The sequence below is a fragment of the Rhinolophus sinicus genome, linkage group LG09, assembly GCF_036562045.2.
Source record: "Rhinolophus sinicus isolate RSC01 linkage group LG09, ASM3656204v1, whole genome shotgun sequence".
NCBI classification, from domain to species: Eukaryota; Metazoa; Chordata; class Mammalia; order Chiroptera; family Rhinolophidae; genus Rhinolophus; species Rhinolophus sinicus.
Window position 1 is genome coordinate 60,337,122 of NC_133758.1, and position 22,272 is coordinate 60,359,393.

Here is a 22,272-nt window from a genome sequence, read left to right on the forward strand (position 1 = left end):
GGTCATATGGCAATTCTATTCGTAATTTTTTGAGGAACCTCCACACTGCCTTCCATTACGGCTGCACCAGTCTGCATTCCCACCAACAGTGTATGAGGGTTCCTTTTTCTCCACAGCCTCTCCAACACTTGTTACTATTTGTCTTGTTGATGATAGCCATTCTGACTGGGGTGAGGTGATATCTCATTGTGGTTTTGATTTGCATTTCTCTGATGATTAGTGATGTTGAGCATTTTTTCATATGTCTATTTGCCATTTGTATGTCCTCTTTGGAGAAATGTTTCTTCAAGTCCTCTGCCCATTTTTCAATTGGGTTGTTTGTTTTTTTTGTTGTTGAGTTGCATGAGTTCCTTGTATATTCTGGATATTAGCCCCTTATCGGAGGCACTGTTTGCAAAAATCTTCTCCCATTCAGTTGGTGGCCTCTTTATTTTGTCGATGGTTTCTTTTGCTGTGCAGAAGCTTTTTAGTTTGACAAAGTCCCATTCATTTACTTTAGCGTATACTTCCCTAGCGTTTGGAGTCAAATTCATGAAATGCTCTTTGAACCCAAGGTCCATAAGTTTAGTACCTATGTTTTCTTCTATGCAGTTTATTGTGTCAAGTCTTATGCTTAAGTCTTTGATCCATTTTGAATTAACTTTGGTACATGGTGACAAATAGCAGTCCAGTTTCATTCTTTTGCATGTGGCTTTCCAATTCTCCCAGCACCATTTATTGAAGAGGCTGTCTTTCCTCCATTGTATGTTTTTAGCTTCTTTGTCAAAAATTATCTGTCCATATTTATGTGGTTTTATTTCTGGGTTCTCAATTCTATTCCATTGGTCTATGTGTCTGTTTTTCTGCTAATACCATGCTGTTTTGATTATTGTAGCCCTGTAGTACAAGCCAAAGTCAGGAAGTGTGATACCTCCATTATTGTTCTTTTTTCTTAAGATTGCTTTGGCTATTCGGGCTTTTGTGGTTCCAAAAAAATCTGATGATTTTTTGTTCTATTTCTTTAAAATATGCCATTGGGATTTTGATGGGGATTGCATTGAATCTGTATATTGCTTTGGGTAATATGGCCATTTTAACTATGTTGAGTCTTCCAATCCATGAGCATGGAATGTCTTTCCATTTCTTGGTGTCTTCTTCAATTACTTTAAAAAATGTCTTACAGTTTTCAGCATATAGGTCTTTCACATCCTTGGTTAAGTTTATTCCTAGGTATGTTATTCTTTTTGCTGGAATTGCAAAAGGAATTGTTTTTTGTATTTCTTTTTCTGAGATTTCATTGTTAGTATATAAGAAGGCAATGGACTTTTATACGTTGATTTTGTAGCCAGCAACTTTACTGTATTCGTTGATTGTTTCTAATAGCTTTTTGGTGGAGTCTTTAGGGTTTTCTATATATAGCATCATGACATCTGCAAAGAGTGATAATTTAACTTCTTCATTCCCAATTTGGATGCCTTTTATTTCTTTTCTTGCCTGATTGCTCTGGCAAGGACTTGCAACACTATCTTGAAAAGCAGAGGTGATAGGGGACAGCCCTGTCGTGTTCCTGAACGTAGAGCAAAGGGCTTCAGTTTTTCACCATTAATTATGAGATTAGCAGAGGGCTTGTCAAATATGGCCTTTATTATGTTAAGGTATTTTCCTTCTACACCTATTTTATTAAGTGTTTTAATCATAAATGGATGTTGTATCTTGTCAAATGCTTTTTCTGCATCAATTGATATAATCATATGATTTTTGTCCTCTATTTTGTTTATGTGATGTATCACATTGATGGATTTGCGTATGTTGAACCATCCTTGTGCCCCGGGGATGAACCCCACTTGGTCGTGATGAATAATCTTTTTAATACATTGTTGTATTCGATTTGCTAGAATTGTTTTTTAATTTACTGGGGTGACAATTGTTAGTAAAATTACATAGAGTTCAGGTGTACAATTCTGTATTACATCATCTACAAATCCCATTGTGTGTTCACCACCCAGAGTCAATTCTCCTTCCATCACCATATATTTCAACCCCCTTACCCTCATCTCCCACTCCCCCACCCCCTTAATCTCTGGTAACCACTAAACTATAGTCTGTGTCTATGAGTTTCTGTTTCTCATTTGTTTGCCTTGTTCTTTTGTTGTTTTTTGTTTATATACTGAGCGAAATAAGTCAGACAGAAAAAGCAGAGAACCATGTGATTTCACTGATTTGTCATATATAAACCAAAAACAACAATAGAATTTTATTTAGGAATTTTGCATCGGTATTCATCAGAGATATTGGTCTGCAGTTTTCTTTTTTTGTGCTGACCTTACCAGGTTTTGGTATCAGGCTAATGTTGGCCTCATAAAATGAGTTAGGGAGTACTGTCTCTTCTTAAATTTTTTGGAGAGTTTGAGCAGGATTGGTATTAGATCCTCTTTGAAGATTTGGTAGAATTCACTAGTGAAGCCATCGAGTCCCGGACTTTTGCTTTTGGGAAGGTTTTGGATGACTGATTCAATTTCGTTACTGGTGATTGGTCTGTTTAGATTTTCCAGTTATTCACGGTTCAGCCTTGCAAGGCTATATGTTTCTAAGAACTTGTCCATTTCTTCTAGGTTATTGAATTTGGTGGCATATAGTCCTTCATAGTATTCTTGGATAATCCTTTGTATTTCTGTGGTGTCCGTGATAATGTCCCCGTTTTAGTTTCTGATTTTGTTTAATACTGTCTTCTCTCTTTTTATCTTAGTGAGTCTAGCCAAGGGTTTGTCTATTTTGTTAATCTTTTCAAAGAACCAGCTCTTTCTCACATTATTTTTTCTATTGTCTTTTTGTTCTCTATTTCATTTAGTTCTGCTCTAATATTTGTTATTTCCTTTCTTCTGCTGACCTTAAGTTTTACTTGTTCTTCTTTTTCTAGTTCTTTAAGGTGTAACATGAGGTTATTTATTTGGGAGTTTTCTTGTTTCTTGAGATAGGCCTGTAATGAGATAAATTTCCCTCTTAAAACTGCTTTCGCTGCATTCCAAAAATTTTGGTAGGATGTATTTTCATTGTCATTAGTTTCTATGTACCTTTTGATCTCTCCTCTAACTTCTTCTTTGACCCAGTCGTTTTTTAAAAGTATGTTGTTTAATCTCCATGTATTTGTGTTTTTTCCCGGTTTCTTTTTGCAGTTGATATCAAATTTCAAAGCCTTGTGATCAGAGAATATGCTTGGTATGATTTCAATCTTCTTAAATTTGCTGAGACTGATTTTATATCCCAATATACAGTCTATCCTTGAGAATGTTCTGTGTACACTAGAAAAGAATGTATAGTCTGATGTTTTAGGATGAAGTGCTCTATAAATGTCAATTATGTCCATTTCATCTAATGTGTCATTTAGGGCTGCTATTTCGTTATTTATTTTCTGTTTGGATGATCTATCCATAGCTGTCAATGATGTATTTAAGTCCCCTAGTATAATTGTGTTTTGGTCAATTTCTCCCTTTAGTTTTGTTAGTAGTTGCTTGGTATATTTCAGTGCTCCCTGATTGGGGGCATAAATATTGATGACTGTTATGTCTTCTTGTTGTACAGTCCCCTTCACCATTATGAAATGTCCATCTTTGTCTCTTGTTATCTTTTTCACCTTGAAGTCTGTTTCATCTGATATCATTATGGCTACACCTGATTTTCTCTGGGTACCATTTGCTTGGAGTGTCAATTTCCACCCTTTCACTTTGAGTCTATGCTTGTTCTTGTAGCTGAGATGTGTCTCTTGGAGACAGCATATGGTTGGGTTTAGTTTTTTGATCCAATCTGCTACTCTGTGCCTTTTTATTGGTGAGTTCAGTCCATTTACATTTACGGTGATTATTGATATGTGAGGATTTCCTGTCATTCTATCTTTAGTTTTCTGGTAAGGCTGTGTCTCCATTGTTTCTTTGTCTTTTAGTTGTTGTCTATTACTTCTGTGTGGCGGTATTCTATGATGTTTCCCTCTGTTTCTTCTTTTATTACAGTATATATTTCAGTTCTGGATTTATTTTGAGTGGTTACCCTTAAGTTTATGTAAAAGAAAGTTTGATATTTAGAGTATTCCATTTTCTTCAGCACACTTACTTTCTCCATTCCCATATTCCGGTTGAGACCTTTACTGTCCCCCTTTTTGAGTTTTGGTTGCCACAAATTGTCCCTGTTGATGGTGGTTGAATAGCCTCCTTTAGTGTTTCTTGTAGTGCAGGTCATGTATTAGAAAATTCCCTCAGCTTCTGTATGTCTGGAAAGGTCTTTATTCCTCCTTCATATCTAAAGGATATCTTTGCTGGATATATTATTCTTGGCTCATGAGTTCTCTCTTGCAATAGTTTGAATATTTGGTTTCACTCCCTCCTGGCTTGTAGAGTTTGTGCTGAAAAATCTGATGATAATCTAATGGGCTTTCCTTTGTAAGTTACCGTCTTCTTTTCCCTGGCTGCCTTGAGTATTCTTTCTTTGTCATTGATTTTACACAGCTTCAATACAATGTGCCTTGGAGAAGGCCTGCTGGGATTGAGGTAATTAGGTGTTCTATTTGCTTCTTGGATTCGAGGGTCCAGTTCTGTCCACAAGTTTGGAGAGTTCTCATCGACAATTTGTTTGAATATATTCTCTGTTCCCTTCTCTCTTTTCTCCTTCTGGTATGCCCATTATTCTTGTATTGCTCTTTCTGATGGAGTCAGAAAGTTCTTGTAGAGTTCTTTCATTTCTTTTAAGTCTCAAGTCTCTTTCTTCTTCCATCTGTGTAATTTCCAGGTTTCTATCTTCGATGTCACTGATTCTTTCCTCCATCTTGTCAACTCTACTACCTAAGCTGGTTATTTCATTCTTAATTTCTTCTATTGAGTTCTTAATCTCCATAAATCCTATTTGGTTCTTTTTTAAAATTTCAATCTCTTTTGTCAAATGTTCATGCTGTTCTTTGATTGTGTTTCTGAGTTCCTTTAACTGCCTATCTGTGTTTTCTTGCATCTCGTTGAGTTTTTTCAGAACTGCAATCTTGAATTCTCTGTCATTTAAGTCACATATTTCTGTATCTTATGTGCCTTTTCTGGAGATTTTTCACTTTTTTTCTGAGCTATCTTGTTGCCTTGGTTATTCATGGCAATTACTGGTTTACTATTTCTCTTCCTAGACATCTACAGGAGTGGCTTCTGGAAGCGGTCTTTCTTTTGTTTTCCAGTACTTGTTGGTAGAATGTTTTATTATTTCTCCGACTCCAGCTTATTTTTCTTCTCCCACACAGTAGTGCTATGTTTTCTCTGCACTATTCCAGCTTCTCACACAATGGGGGGATTCCATGGGAGACGGGCTTCTCCTCTGTTAATAGTTCATCTAGGTCACAGGGCGCAATGTCCCGGTGGGTATGCGGACAGCTTTTGATGTTCCAAAGCTCTTCCAGCTCCAGATTCAGAGCCCATATGTTTCAGCAGTTCTGTTTACTCCTGCAGGGATCCGCCCAGAAGGTGGGGCCAGGGGCGGGGTGAGTTGTGAGAGGTGACCCAGAGCAATGGCGGCGACCGCCACCACAGCCGGTCCTGCTTCCACAGCTCCCTCCCCTTTGCCGGAACACGCTGGGCTGCGAATTTGTGTCTCTGGTCCACAGTTCTCAGAGTAGCAAATATTCTGTTCTTTTGATCTGACACTGCTACTGTTCTGCTTCTAGCACCGGGCTGGTGGGGGCGGGGCGAGCTCTGGGAGGGTAAGGAGGGGGCGGCTAGTCTCAGTTCCTAAGGCTTCTGTTCTCTGCTCGGCAGTGAGGGTTTAAACCACCGTTTTCAGCCTTCTTCCCTCAGTCTTTTCTCCGAGGTCTCTGCCGTGAGCGTTGGGTTCAGCCGTGTTATATGGTGTCCCCTCAGCCCTGTGGGCCATAAGCGGAGCCCTAGCAGTCCGAGTTCTTCCCTCTCCCGCAGCTGTGGTAGTTCCAGGAAGCAGCGAGCTCGGTGCACTGAGCTGTCTGCGTCCTGCGCCCGCGCGGCTGTGTCTCCCCGCACTTCTCCGTTTTCTCCTCCCCCCACTCATGCGAATCTCCCACCTGTAGGTGATTTCAGTAGTGGGCCTCTTCGTCTTGCCTGTCTGCTCTGCAGGGAGTCCTTTGTGGAGTTTTTGTTGTTCGATTCGTTGTAAATTTTAAGGGAGCTTTACAGAGGCTCACCTCACGCCACCATTTTTCCTCCTGTTTTCTCTGGAATTTTTCAATACTTGCTAGGCAGAGGTGCCTATGTGACCACCCCCACTGAAAACGTTGGCACTGAGTGTGTAATGAGCTTCCCTGGTATGTAACATCTCATATGTCTTGTCACAACTTGTTACTGGGGTAAACAAGCACATGCTGTGTGACCACTAGGAGATGATCCATGGAAGCTAGCCCTGATTTCCTTCAGACTTCACCCCATGCACTGTTTCCCTTTGTTTATTTTGCTTTGTAGCCTTTCAATGTAATAAAGCATAGCCATGAGTACGATTATATGCTGAGTTCCAGTGAATTATTAAATCTCCTGTGGTGTTAGGGACCCTACCCAGAGTGTGACAGGCATATGGATTTATTCATCATAAAAATATTAATAATATGACTGCCATCACCTGCATCAGGTCTACCACTGCCACTGACTATTTCTTGGCTAGTTACTAAATTCTTGGAATCATTCAATGACCTTAAAATACATTATCTGATTTAATTCTAACCATAAACTCTATAAGTTAGATATTACATTCCTAATTTGAGGAAAAGAAAGTGGAAGCATATGAGTTAAGTAACTTGATGAGGTTGTCAGAACTGGTAAATATCAGAAACGAAATTTCAACCTGTCTCTTTGATTCTCAATCTGTGCTTTTAACCAATATGTTATATTACCTTTTAATAAAAATGTCAATGCTGGCATAGGTTGAACTCTCAAGTATAAATGAGTCCTTTTTTTAATACTGTATTCTGTTCTATCAAACAACTTGTCTATATCCCCATCAACATGTCTGTATCCTATGTTTGATATCTGATAAATTTAGTCAGTCTTCAATGTCCTCTTTTTTTAATAGAAAATATTTCAATTTATCACCCACACAGTTATTTTCCCAGTTTAATCTTACTAAAACAAATCCTCCTCCAAATGATTGGGATTTTAATTGGAATTCCAGTGCATTTATAGATTAATTTCAGAAGAATTGGTAACTTTATAATACTTCTCATTCAAGAACATATGTTTCTTCATTTTTTTCAGGTCTTCTTTCATGTCCTTCAGTAAACTTTTATACTTTTCTTTATAAAGGCTTACACAGTTAAGTTCAATTTGGATCTTATTAAAATATCTGTTTCATGGAGTAAAAGTGTTTGAAAACTGCTGCAACAAGTAGTATACTTAAAAGTGCACTGGACAGGGAGTCAGTATTCACTGATTTAATTCTAGAACACTCACTATTGAACTTTGTAACTTGATGAAATTGATTTAACTCTTTCAGGTCCCAATTTCTTTAACTATAAAATTGTTGGAATGGATTTCTATAAGAACACACAGAGTTTTATGTGTTCTTATAGAAATAAGAACATTAATGAGAGAATAATTTTCTCCTATTTTTGCCTGTATTAGTTTTCTGTTCTAATGATAAGCATAATACACATTTTTATACCATTGAACATAATGCACATTATTGTACAATTTTTAAGTACAGAAGGAAAAGAAACAGACAGAAATTTAAGATTATTTCAAATTGAACCATAGAGTGACAACCATTACCAGACTTTTTTCTTATTATATTCCAGTATTTTTCTTTGCATAGTTGAGACTTTACTGTATATATAATCTCCATATAGATTTTTTCCTTAGTACCTGATTGTCTAATTTGAATATTCAAAATTATCTTCAGCTCAAGAAAGTTTCTCCTACAATTGTTTCTATTCAGTCTGTTCTGATTGCTTCATCAAAAATACCAATTATGTATGTGTTGGTGCTGTATGCGTCATACATCTTTTTTCCCTCATCCTTTGTATTTTGCCCTTCATCTATGCATTCTGGGAGAGACTCTTAAGTCAGTCTACTAGATCACTGATTGTAATTCTATAGTGGTGATTGTGTTTTTCACTGCTTTCTAAAACTCACTTTTAATTCTATGATTGTACTTTTTAGAATTACTATAAATTTCTCCTTGATTATGATAAGCAGTAAAACGCACCCCCCACCCCCAAAGATGACCACAACCTAGTCGCTGGAACCTGTGTATATGTCACATTACATCGTACATTAAAAGGGACTTTGCAGATGTGGTAAGTGTAAGGATCTTGACTGAGATATTCTGGATTATCCAGGTGGACCCAGTGAAAATGTAAGAGTCCTAAAGTGGAGGTAGAAAGCGCAAAGAGAGGAAAAATTGATGTGACAATGAAGCAGAGATCGGAGTGATGCAGCCATGAGTTACAAAATGTATGCAAACTCTAGAACCTGAAAGAGAAAAGGAATGAATTCATCTCTGGAGACCCCAGGAAGGAACCATTCCTGCTGACACCTTGATTTTAGTCCCGTAAGATTCATTTTGGACTTCTGACTTCCAGAACTGCACAAATACATTTGTGTTAAGTCATTAACTTTGTAGTAATTTGTTACAGCAGCAATTGGAAACAAATACACTTGGCTTTCTAAGTTTTTATTTTTGCCAGCTATAAAGAACTCCCTTATTTTCCTCATCTTAGATTTACTTAATAGGTCCTACACTTTCCTATATTTTACTGAGAGTACAAACAGAGGAGTAAATGCTTTACTTCTCTTCAATAGATATCTGTCAATAAACTATTTCGTCTTCTCTTGAGTGTTATGTCCTTCAACTTTTTTAAGAGGTAGAATATTTTCTCTACACATTCTTCAAGTCAAAATGGTTGCTATTTATCCATGAATAGATTGTGGAGTCCTAGTATTTGTCCTCTTTAGTTAGCTGGGTCATCTAACTAGCTACTGTTGCAACAGTTTTTTTTTTTTTTTTTAAATTTACTGTTGCAATTCTTATCTTTGTTTTTACACTTAGAGATAATTGGCACTTCTAGTCAAGTTTTTGATACTTTGTAGGTTTGCTTAGTTATAGATTTGCTGATATTTTTATCTTGTCTTTCTTTGAGGAATTAAATTTATTAGGATACTTTAAGCAGTATTTATTCTGTTTTCCTAGATAGACATAGTGAATCAACACTATACATATATATATGTGTGTGTGTGTGTGTGTGTATAAAATGTAACATATATAATATATATTATGTAACATATATAATTGTGCCAGCAGGGGAGGAGAGAAGGGAGAAGTGCGGAGACAGGGCTGCACAGACGCAGGAGGCAGACCTAGCTCAGTGCTCTGAGATTGCTGAAGCCCGGAACTACTGCGGCTGCGGGAGAGGGAAGAACTCGGACTGCTAGGGCTCCGCTTATGGCCCAAGGGCTGAGGGGGCAGCATATAACACAGCTGAACCCAACGCTCACGCCAGAGACCTTGGAGCAAAGACTGAGGGAAGAAGGCTGAAAATGGTGGTTTAAGCCCTCACTGCACAGAGAACGGAAGCCTTAGGCACTGAGACTAGCCGCCCCCTCCCTACCCTCCCAGAGCTCGCCCCACCCCCACCTGCCCAGTGCTAGAAGCGGAACAGTAGCAGTGTCAGATTAAAAGAACAGAATATTTGCAGCTCTGAGAACTCTGGTCCACAGACAAAGATTCGCAGCCCAAATACTTCCGGCAAAAGGGAGGTTGCTGTGGAAGCAGAACCGGCTCTGGTGCTGGTCACTGCCATTGCTCTGGGTCACCTCTCACAACCCACCCCGCCCATGCCCCACCTATCTGGGCAGATCCCTGCAAAAGCAAACAGAACTGCTGAAACACACGGGCTCTGAATGTGGGGCAGGTAGAGCTTTGGAACTTCAAAAGCTCTCTGCATCCACACACGGATGCGGCGACCTATGACCTAGGCGAACTGTTGACAGAGGAGAAGCCCACCTTCAGAGGAATCTCCCTACTGTGTGAAAAGCTAGAATACTGCAAAGAAAACATAACACTACAGTGTGAGAGAGAGAAAAAGGCTGAAGTCGGAGAGAAAATAAATAAAACACTCTACAAAAACTTACTGGAAAACAAAAGAAAGACCTCTTCCTATCAACCTGTTGCAGAAGCCACTCATGTAGATGTCTAGGAAGAGAAATAATAAATCATTAACTGCCATGAATAACCAAGGCATCAAGACAGCTCAGAAAGAAAATTAAGTCTCCAGAAATGAACTTAAAGATATGGAAATATGTGACTTAAAAGACAGAGAATTCAAGATTGCAGTACTGAAAAACTCAACGAGATGCAAGAAAACACAGAAAGGAAGTTTAATGAACTCAGAAAAAAAATCAAAGAACAACACAAACATTTTACCAAAGAGATTGAAATGTAAAAAAAAAATAATAGAATTTCTGAAGATTAAGAATTTAATAGGAGAAATGAAGAATGATATGGCCAGCTTACGTAATAGAGTTGCTCAGATGGAGGAAAGAATCAGTGACATCGAAGATAGAAATCTGGAAATGACATGGATGGAAGAAGAGAGAGACTTGAGACTTAAAAGAAATGAAAGAACTCTACAAGAACTTTCTGACTCCATCAGAAAGACTAATGAGAATAATAGGCATACCAGAAGGGGAAGAAATGGAGAAGGGAACAGATAGTTTATTCAAACAAATACTCAATGAGAACTTCACAAAATTGTGGAAAGAGCTGGAACCTTGAATCCAAGAAACAAATAGAACACCTAATTACCTCAACCCCAACAGGCCTTCTCCAAGGCACACTGTAATGAAGTTGTCTAAAATCAATGACAAAGAAAGAATCCTCAAGGCAGCCAGGGAAATGAAGACGGTAACCTACAAAAGAAAGCCCATTAGATTATCATCAGATTTTTCAGCAGAAACTCTACAAGCCAGGAGGGAGTGAAACCAAATATTCAAACTATTGAAAGAGAGAAATTATGAGCCAAGAATAATATACCCAGCAAAGACATCCTTTACATATGAAGGAGAAATAAAGACCTTTCCAGACATACAGAAGCTGAGGGAATTTTCTAATACACGACCTGCACTGCAAGAAATATTAAAGGAGGCTATTTGACCTCGATCAACAGGGACAATTGGTGGCAACCAAAACATTAAAAGGGGGAGAGTAAAGGCCTGAACCGGAATATGGGAATGGAGAAAGCAGGCATGCTAAAGAAAATGGAACACTCTAAATATCATACTTTCTTTTACATAAACTTAATGGCAAACACTAAAAAAAAAATCAAAAAAAGAAATCCAGAATTGAAATGTATACAGTAATAAAAGAAGAAACAAAGGGAAACATCATAGAATATCACCACACAGAAGTAATAGACAACAACAAAAAGGGAAAGAAACAATGTAGACACAGCCTTACCAGAAAAGTAAAGATAAAATGATAGAAAATCATCACATATCAATAATCACCCTAAATGTAAATGGACTGAACTCACCAATAAAAAGACATAGAGTAGCAGATTGGATCAAAAAACTAAACCCAACCATATGCTGTCTCCAAGAGACACATCTCAGCTACAAGGACAAGCATAGACTCAAAGTGAACGGTAGGAAATTGATACCCCAAGGAAGTGGTATCCAGAGAAAATCAGGTGTAGCCATAATGATATCAGATGAAACAGACTTCAGGGTGAAAAAGGTAACAAGAGATAAAGATGGACATTTCATAATGGTAAAGGAGACTATACAACAAGAAGACACAACAGTCATCAATATTTATGCCCCCAATCAGGGAGCACCGACACATACCAAGCAATTACTAACAGAACTAAGGAGAAATTGACCAAAACACAATTATACTATGGGACCTAAATACATCATTGACAGCGATGGATAGATCACCCAAACAGAAAATAAATAACTAAATAGCAGCCCTAAATGACACATGAGATGAAATGGACATAATTGACATTTATAGAGCACTTCATCCTCAAACATCAGACTATGCATTTTTTTCTAGTGTACATGGAACATTCTCAAGGATAGACCATATATTGGGACATAAAACCAACCTCAGCAAATTTAAGAAGATTGAAATCATACCATGGATATTCTCTGATCACAAGGCTTTGAAATTGGATGCCAACTGTAAAAAGAAAGCAGGAAAAAACACAAATACATGGAGACAAAACAACATACTTTTAAAGAACGACTGGGTCAAAGAAGAAGTTAGAGGAGAGATCAAAAGGTACATAGAAACAAATGACAATGAAAATACATCCTACCAAAATTTTGCAGATGCAGCTAAAGCAGTTATAAGAGGGAAATTTATATCATTACAGGTCTATCTCAAGAAACAAGAAAACTCCCAAATAAAAAACCTCATGTTACACCTTAAAGAACTAGAAAAAGAAGAAGAAATGAAACCCCAGGTCAGCAGAAGAAAGGAGATAAAAAAAATCAGAGCAGAACTAAATGAAATGAAGAACAAAAAGACAATAGAAAAAATCAATGTGACAAAGCGCTGGATCTTTGAAAAGTTTAATAAAATTGAGAAACCCTTGGCTAAACTCACTAAGATAAAAAGAGAGAAGACAGTATTAAACAAAAACAGAAATGAAAATGGGGAAGTTATAATGGATGCCACAGAAATACAAAGCATCATCCAAGAATACTTTGAAGGACTATATGCCACCAAATTCAGTAACCTAGAAGAAATGGACAAGTTCTTAGAAACATATAGCCTTGCAAGGCTGAACCGTGAATAATTGGAAAATCTAAACAGACCAATCACCAGTAACGAAATTGAATCAGTCATCCAAAACCTTCCCAAAAGCAAAAGTCCGGGACCCGATGGCTTCACTAGTGAATTCTACCAAATCTTCAAAGAGGATCTAATACCAATCCTGCTCAAACTCTCCAAAAAATTGAAGAAGAGACAGTACTCCCTAACTCATTTTATGAGGCCAACATTACCTTGATATCAAAACCTGGTAAGGACAGCACCAAAAAAGAAAACTACAGACCAATGTCTCTGATGAATACAGATGCAAAAACCCTAAACAAAATTCTAGCAAATCGAATACAACAATACATTAAAAAGATTATTCATCACGACCAAGTAGGGTTCATCCCAGGGACACCAGGATGGTTCAACATCCGCAAATCCATCAATGTGATACATCACATAAACAAAATAAAGGACAAAAATCATATGATTATATCAATTGATGCAGAAAAAGCTTTTGACAAGATACAACATTCATTTCTGATTAAAACACTTTATAAAATAGGTGTAGAGGAAAATACCTTAACATAATAAAGGCCATATATGACAAGCCCTCTGCTAATCTCATAATTAATGGAGAAAAACTGAAGCCCTTTGCTCTATGTTCAGGAACACGACAGGGCTGTCTCCTATCACCTCTGCTTTTCAACATAGTGTTGCAAGTCCTTGCCAGAGCAATCAGGCAAGAGAAACAAATAAAAGGCATCCAAGTGGGGAATGAAGAAGTTAAATTGTCACTCTTTGCAGATGACATGATGCTATATATAGAAAACCCTAAGGACTCCACCAAAAAGCTATTAGAAACAATCAACGAATACAGTAAAGTTGCTGGCTACAAAATCAATGTACAAAAGTCCATTGCTTTCCTATATACTAACAATGAAATCTCAGAAAAAGAATTAAAAAGAACAATTCCTTTTGCAATTGCAGCAAAAAGAATAAAATACCTAGGAATAAACTTAACCAAGGGTATGAGAGACCTATATGCTGAAAACTATAAGACATTTTTTAAAGAAATTGAAGAAGAGACAAAGAAATGGAGAGACATTTTGTGCTGATGTATTGGAAGAAGCAACATAGTTAAAATGGCCATATTAACTATACAGAATTATATACAGAATTAATGCAATTCCCATCAAAATCCCAATGGTATTTTTTAAAGAAATAGAACAAAAAAATACATCATCAGATTTGTTTGGAACCACAAAAGACTCTGAACAGCCAAAGCAATCATAAGAAAAAATACAATGCTGGAGGTATCACACTCCCAGACTTTAGCTTGTACTACAAGGCAACAATAATCAAAACAGCATGGTATTGGCAGAAAAACGGACACATAGACAAATGGAATAGAATTGAGAACCCAGAAATAAAACCACATAAATATGGACAGATAATTTTTGACAAAGAAGCTAAAAACATACAATGGAGAAAAGACAGCCTCTTCAATAAATGGTGCTGGGAGAATTGGATAGCCACATGCAAAAGAATGAAACTGGACTGCTGTCTGTCACAATGTACCAAAATTAATTCAAAATGGATCAAAGACCTAAGCATAAGACCTGAAACAATAAACTGCATAGAAGAAAACATAGGTAGTAAACTTATGGACGTTGGGTTCAAAGAGCATTTCATGAATTTGACTCCAATGGCTAGGGAAGTATAAGCTAAAGTAAATGAATGGGACTATGTCAAACTAAAAAGCTTCTGCACAGCAAAAGAAACCATCGACAAAATTAAGAGGCAACCAACTGAATGGTAGATTTTTGCAAACAGTGCCTCCAATAAGGGGCTAATATCTAAAATATGCAAAGAACTCATGCAACTCAACAACAAAAAAACAAACAACCCACTTGAAAAATCGGCAGCGGACCTGAAGATACATTTCTCCAAAGAGGATATACAAATGGCAAATAAACAGATGATAAAATGCTCAACATCACTACCCATCGGAGAAATGCAAATAAAAACCATAATTAGATTTCACCTCACCCCAGTTAGAATGACTATCATCAACAAGACAAATAGTAACAAGTATTGAACATGCTGAGGAGAAAAAGGAACCCTCATACACTGTTGGTGGGAATGCAGACTGTTGCAGCCGCTATGGAAGGCAGTGTGGTGGTTCCTCAAAAAATTACAAATAGAATTACCCTATGACCCAGCAATCCCTCTCCTGGGTATCTACCCAAAATTCTGAAAACATTTATACATAAAGACATGTGTGCTCTAAGGTTCATTTCAGCTTTATTTACAGTGGCCGAGACATGGAAACAACCAAAATGTCCTTCGATAGATGAATGGATAAAGAAGTTGTGGTATATATACACAATGGAATACTATTTGGCAGTAAGAAAAGATGCAATAGGACAATTTGTGACAACATGGTTGGATCTTGAGATAGTAATGCCGAGCGAAACAAGTCAGACAGAAAAAGCAGAGAACCATGTGATTTCACTGATATGTGGTATATAAACCAAAAACAACAAAAGAACAAGACAAACAAATGAGAAACAGAAACTCATAGACACAGACAATAGTTTAGTGGTTGCCAGAGGGTAAGAGGGCGGGGGTGGGGGTGGGAGATGAGGGTAAGGGGGATCGAATATATGGTGATGGAAGGAGAACTGACTCTGGGTGATGAACACACAATGGGATTTATAGATGATGTAATACAGAATTGTACACCTGAAATCTATGTAATTTTACTAACAATTGTCACCCCAATAAATTTAATAAAATAAAATTAAAAAAAAAAAAAAGAATGTGATATATTGAAATCATACAGTATGTAGCCTTTTCAGATTGGCTTTTGTTTTTTTTCACTTAGCAATATGCATTCCATGGTCTGATAGCTCATTTATTTTTTAGCACTGAATAATAGTCCATTATCTGGATGTGCAGGTTGTATTTATCCATTTGTCTACTAAAGGAATCTTGATTGCTACCAGGTTTTAGCAGTTATGAATAAAGTTGCTATAAACATCTGTGTGTAGGTCTTTTATGGACTTAAGCTTTCAAACCCTTTGGGTAAATTCCAAAGAATGTGATCACAAGGTAATATAATAAGACTTTCACCAATACCACACTGTCTTGAACTATAGCTTTATAGTAAGTTTTGAAGTTGGATAGTGTCAGTCCTCCAACATTGATCTTCTCCTTCAATATTGTGTTGGCTGTTCTGGGTCTTTTGCCTTTTTATATAAATTTTAGAAGGTTCGTCAATATCCAAAAAAAAAAAAGACTTGCTGGGGTTTTGATGGAGATTGCATTGATTCTATACATTCAGTTGAGAAGAACTGACATCTTTACAATGCTGTGTCTCGCTATCCATGAACATGAATTATCTTTCCATTTATTTAGTGCATTGATTTCATACATCAGAGTTTTGTAGTTTTCCTGATATAGATCTTAAATACATATTTTTTAGATGTATACATAATCACTTCATTTTGGGGATGTTAATGTAAATGGTATTGTGTTTTTAATTTCAAATTCCACTTGTTCATTGCTGGTATATAGAAAAGTGTTTGACTTTTTGTATATTAACATGTATCCTGCAACCTTGCCATAACTTCTTATCAATGGACTTTTAGACACACATTTGCTTTACTGGGGCTCACTGAAACATGAAAAGCCCCAGTTGACTGTCCATTTTCCAAGGACAGTGCACAAGTGTGATCTCAGATTTCTGATATTTATAGCCTACATTTGTTTTTTACAACAAACTAAGGCAATAGTTTCTCAAACTGTACTCACTAGAGTCCGAGAACCTTATGCCATTGCATCTCCTCAAAGACCACTTAGGGAGAACTCGAATGTGGGGAGGCTCTGAACTTTGTACAGCATTTTAGCCAGAGCATCTCAATTTATCTCCATACTTTTAATATTGAAATTATTTTAGATTTACAGAAGAGTTGCAAAGATAGTAAAATACTGTAAGGTTGAAACTCAGAGAATCAATAACATAGTAATGTTGGGACGGTTTTTCCTGCAGCTCCCCCCCCCCAAGAGCTCCACCCCTTTATCGGAGCTGCCTCCCTCCATCCCCTTATCGGAGGTGTCTCCCGTGGGCACTATGGTTAGAGGCCTCCCTGTTAAAACAATGTTGAGTGATCACAGTTGCTAGGGACGGACCTCCCCAGCACCCCAGCCAGATTTCCCCCTAACCTGGAGGCCTAACCCTATAAAACAAAGCACCTGACCCCAGTTAGTGCTCAGTTCTTTGGAAACAATCCCACTGAGCCCGCTAGCGTAATAAAGCTGTGTTCTCCCTGATCTCTGCGTGCCGCTTGAGTCTCTCCGTCCTCGTCATTCTTCCGCAATAGTAAGATTTAGTTATTTTGCAGTTTGATTCACCTTACAGCTTGCTATCTAGCCACTTGTAGTTAGACAGCTAGTTTACAGTTTGCTCCACCCTGATACTCAGCTATTTTCTCTTTGTTTCTCCCCTCAATGAATAACTTAGGAACTCTATTTTGTTCCCTTTCCTAAGTCTACACGTACCTCATTAATCCATTTAATCAACTGAATCCTAAGAATAATTTCTTAATCCTCAAGTGCTCAGACACTGGAATCCAATTTGCAACCCCCCTTGCAGTTTTTACTGGTGATGCATAAAGCCCCAGGCCATGGTGGTCCAGTACGGAGTCCAGAGATAACATTATCTTAAAACTGACTCTGGATGGTGAACACACAATGGGATTTATAGATGATGTATTACAGAATTGTACACCTAAAATCTATGTAACTTTACTAACAATTGTCACCCCAATAAACTTTAATTAAAAACAAAACAAAAGAAAACAAAAACAGACCAAACCCCAGGAAGCGATGTCAGCCCTCAGACCTGTCTGACCATCTCCCCCTTTCCTTTGTTCTTCTTCTTGTGTATCTACAAAACCTCCTCACTAGTCTAGGAATGGGGAGATGCCCTTTGGACAGGGGTCCACCATCCTCCCAGAATGCTGGCATTCTGAATAAACCTGCTTTTCTTTCTACCAACTGGTTTCTCGATTTTTAACTTTTTTAAACGGCAGGCAGCCAGACCCTTAGCACAGTACCAATACCCTTTACACAGTTTCCCCATTGTTAACATACATTATTAAAACAAACAAACAAACAAACAAAAAACAAAAACAACAAAAAAACTAAATTACTCTTAACTGTTAATTAAATACTATTAAATTATAGACTTTATATGGCTTACACTGTTTTTTCCATGAATGGATATTATTGAGCAACTCAGGTTTTGTCTTTTACCCATTGGGATTAATTGAGATTTTATTTAGACAAAGGGTCTGCTAGCAGCTTCTTTCCTCAGGCTTTTCTTACCGCCACTTCATAAAAACTCTCAACTACTGCTACTACTACTACTGCTTCTCTTCTCATCATCTAAAAGTGCTTTTGCATCTATTACTTATTGAATTCTCCAATATCCTCATGAGGGCAAGGGGAATGAAGCAGATATTTTTAATTTTTGTTTTACAGATGGAGAAATTGAGGCACAGAGAGGTTGAGTAACTTTTAGGTAAGAGTCAAATTGAAGTGGGCCTCCTCACTTTGGTTGACATTCTTATTCTTCCCACAAGGCCTTCAGGTGAGTAAAACATACCTGAGAGAGAAAAGCTGATCAGCCGCCGATTTCCTTGCCCTTGGACAGTCTCATCAGGGGCAATGCTTTTAAAAATCTGTATGAAGGAAAATGGGAGACAAACAAAACAAGCATTGAAATAGATACTCATACTCCAACATAAACATGCTTAATTACTCTTCAGCTACATTCTATGAATACAGCAACACTGTGATTTCATTAGGCTATTATTGATTAAACATGCTTCTAGCAACCTAATGTCTTTTCCCAGTAATATAGTGGGGAATGCTAGTGCGGATGAGACCTACTCTTCAGAGAAATGGAAATCAACAAACAGAATTACTATAATATTAGAGGCTCTTTATAATGACTCATGAAACCAATGCCTTTTTAAATTCAAATATGCAAAAAGTATTAAAGCAGACCCTTTAAAGGAAGTAGAATGATTAGTCAACAGATGTTTATTGTTGTAATTAAAATGTGTTTCCATTTAGCAAAGTTTAAGGTTAAACTTCTGTATCTCCATTTCTTCTGATCTGTTTATTATCTAGGGATTTCCAGCATATTCTATTTATTTGGGAGGAACTTGAGCATGGCATTAAGAAGCTAGGTCTCATTTATTTAATTTCTTTCCTGGGAACTTTCAGAACACAGTTGTTACATAGGTTATCTATAGTCTAGTAAATATCTGCAAACCAGGTGATTAAAATGCTTTATTTTCCATCATTGTTCAATATATGTCTGTTAATGGGTTAATCAAAATAGCTAAAGTCCTTGCTTTCATTCTCTTTTAGGTAAGAATCATTTCCGAGTATTTATTCAAAGACAGAGTTAGTTTTGCATACATTGTGTATTTACAAAAAACAATTTAAAAAATCTGAGTATTAAGCAAATCTACAGTGTCCACTTTTAGAAGATAATCTGTACTGTAGGAAAAAAATGAAAAACTTGATGATCTATAACTCAGTCTCTGTTCGTAGATTGTGGGGCTTCTCTTTCTCCTGCCTCTCAGTATTCCTGATGCTGTAAGAGCTGTGATTGGATGGTTCCCATCAACCTGCTGTATACTATAAGACTGGGAGTAATGACTCATCACTAGACTCACAGCTTCAGCCCAAGGAGAGTACAAAAGGATTATTAGAATACTTCCTTATTGAAGCAGGTGCCCCTATGAACTTGGCTACAGATTGTGTGCAAATCTCAGTATATCTGCTCTTAGGCCTAAGTGAGAGGTGCATCTCAGGGTTGTTGAGCAGAGGGAACCAATGTGTGTGGCACATGGAATGGAGCGAGAGATTGTGCAACTCCTTGATAGGTCTGTGTCTCTAAGAGTCTCATTTGATAATAAAGAATCAGAAGAAGATACGGCTGGAATTGGTGAGTCAGAAGGCTGGTTGGTCCCAGGCATTAGCCCTCTTCACGTTGGAGAGCCTGTTCCTTCCTACCTAGTCTGTTTGTTCTTCAGGTGGCTGACACAGAGCAACAGAGGTCAACTAACAGTTCAGAGACTGCGGTCTCAGGCTGGACCACTCTACTAACTCTCAAATTGGCCAATACCCACCAACATAATCAGGGCTCAAACTTCTTTAATGTTGTGATTTTTTCTTCTTTTTCAAACCTATGCCTAGGTAAAAAGATCGTAGTAAGCCTTTGGTGGGCTGACCACCCCCCTCACAGTGCTGGATCTGCTTAAGAAGGACAATTACAATCTATTGTACCTAATTCTTGTTCAAACTATAAACATCTAGCTTGTTCCTTCTCAGGACATAAGAGCCATGAGGGCACAACAAAAACTAATTTTTGCATTCCAATTTATAATTTTTTAAAAGTGTAGGATTAAACTGCACATTTCATGCTTGGCTGAAATGAGCTTAAACATGCAATGTTAACAAAGAACAGTACATTTGTTCCTTCCTATTTAAAGCACACATATTTTGGTTCTTCCTGTTTAAATTTTCCTCTGCTGGTTATTCAGGGTATTTACATAAAGTTTCTTTATCTTTATTGCATCAAAACAGGCCTGAGGACAAAAAAGATAATGTATATTTTTCAGAAAATACTAAACTCAACGGGGAGACATTTAAAGTTCCATAAAATTCTACATAATTTATCACTTTTTGCTATTATTTACAAAGTCATCTTAGCACCAGATTGATGGTATGAAAGTGGAGGCAACAGTGCCATAACAAATATTTTCCAGGAAGTAAAGATGTTAGCTCTGCTCAGGAAGGGTTTGCAGCCTAACTTACTGTTTAAGATGAGTTTCAGAGGCATGTTCGAGATTAAGAAATCTGCTGCACTCACAGACAGACACTCTATCATTTATTGACTATGAAAATGATGTAAAGACCCAGCCTAAATAGTTTCACCATGGAAAAGCCTGAGATGGTGGGGGCACATTATCGAATTACTCATGTTCTCAGGTCTGCACATTCCATTTGCTCTGAGGCTTGTATGATGCCTACTTGTTATTTGAACCATTGGGCTCTGGGTCGTAATGCCCTACTCTCAGATGGTCCCTGGCAGTTTGACTGTATTACATACAAATGTTTCCACAACAAAGCCTACTTAGCAAATGGTTTGATAGAGTTGAAGCCAGATATGTTGGTGGTGTGCAGAAGATTTGGTAGGGTATTGAGAAGGGTCTTGGAGTTGAAGCAAGGGCTTTGGGGTTAATTCATATCTATATCTATCTATATGTATATGTATATGTATATGTTATATGTATATGTATATGTATATGTATATGTATATGTATATGTATATGTATATGTATATCTATACATCATCTATATCATATATATAGATATATATATCTTACCCCCATTCTTATTTTCTCTTTACATCTACATTTTGAAAAGTTACTAAGTGTGAATCCACGCCACTGTTGCATTCCCCCAAAATGAAATTCAACAGAAAATAGAACAATGATCAGGACTTTTTACTTTTGCACAGGAATTTCTATTTCAGTAGTATGAAGACGCACGGCTCAGTTTATTAGGCCCCCCTCTGCCTTAGCTCTCTACCATGTTATCCGAATTCTACCTTTCCTCTCACAGTACCACCGCATGAAGATGAGGCTTTTTGCCCACAACATACATGACTCCATCACATAGTCCTATTTGCAGGTTGACCTATATCCTCCATCTACCACTCTCCAATGACATCATGGCCTCTCAGACAGGCTCACTGTCATCCCTAGAGGCGGGCATTGTGCCAGGGGCAATCAATTTTATTCAAAATTTTGGGTAAGACTATTTTGAAAACAAATATGAAGAAATTTAAAGTTGAATGCAAAATATGCATGCATTTTGAAGGTAAAGCATGAGTTTCAAAGAATTCTCTTGCACGTGATAGGCCACTCCTGAGTTGCTTCTCTGAATGTCCCATATCTGGGTTTACTTCCTTGGGAAAAAACTGGAGAAGCTCCATAAAGCACACAAGGCATTTCCAACAGGGATATAACCATGTTAGGCTCAATTCTGATATGATAACTCCACTTACATACCCATGATTATTCTCAAATAATTATAGAATAACTTATTTTTTCCACTAAAACTGTAGACAAGTTTTGTATTTAGTTACAAAACAATGAAATTGGCAATGATGCCAGAGATTAAAATTTATGACTTCACTGAGCCTTTATCTATTCACCTGAACCAGATAACACTGATTTTTCTATAAATAAAAAGTGTATGGCTCCATGATTGATAACATGACTGTAAATATCAGCACAAAGTCACACTGCATTATAAACAATAAAATATCCATGGTGTGGCATATCAGCAGCCAAGAGCAGGGAATTACAGGTTTTGTTTTATGTCAGAGATCAGTGGTTCCTGTGAAGTTCAATATCTTTTGCATCTAAGATAAAGTCTATTAAGTTATCTGACATGCCT

The 22,272-nt window shown here is 37.4% G+C and overlaps 1 protein-coding gene across 1 annotated transcript in view; it reads right to left on the reverse strand.

Moving 5' to 3' along the window:
- HECW1 (HECT, C2 and WW domain containing E3 ubiquitin protein ligase 1) overlaps nucleotides 1-22,272 on the reverse strand; it is a 507,225-nt gene that overhangs the window by 145,500 nt on the left and 339,453 nt on the right. The window contains exon 5 of the mRNA XM_074339744.1: nucleotides 18,395-18,470. Within this exon, the coding sequence (XP_074195845.1) occupies nucleotides 18,395-18,470 (76 nt within the window). The remainder of the gene's footprint in view (nucleotides 1-18,394; nucleotides 18,471-22,272) is intronic.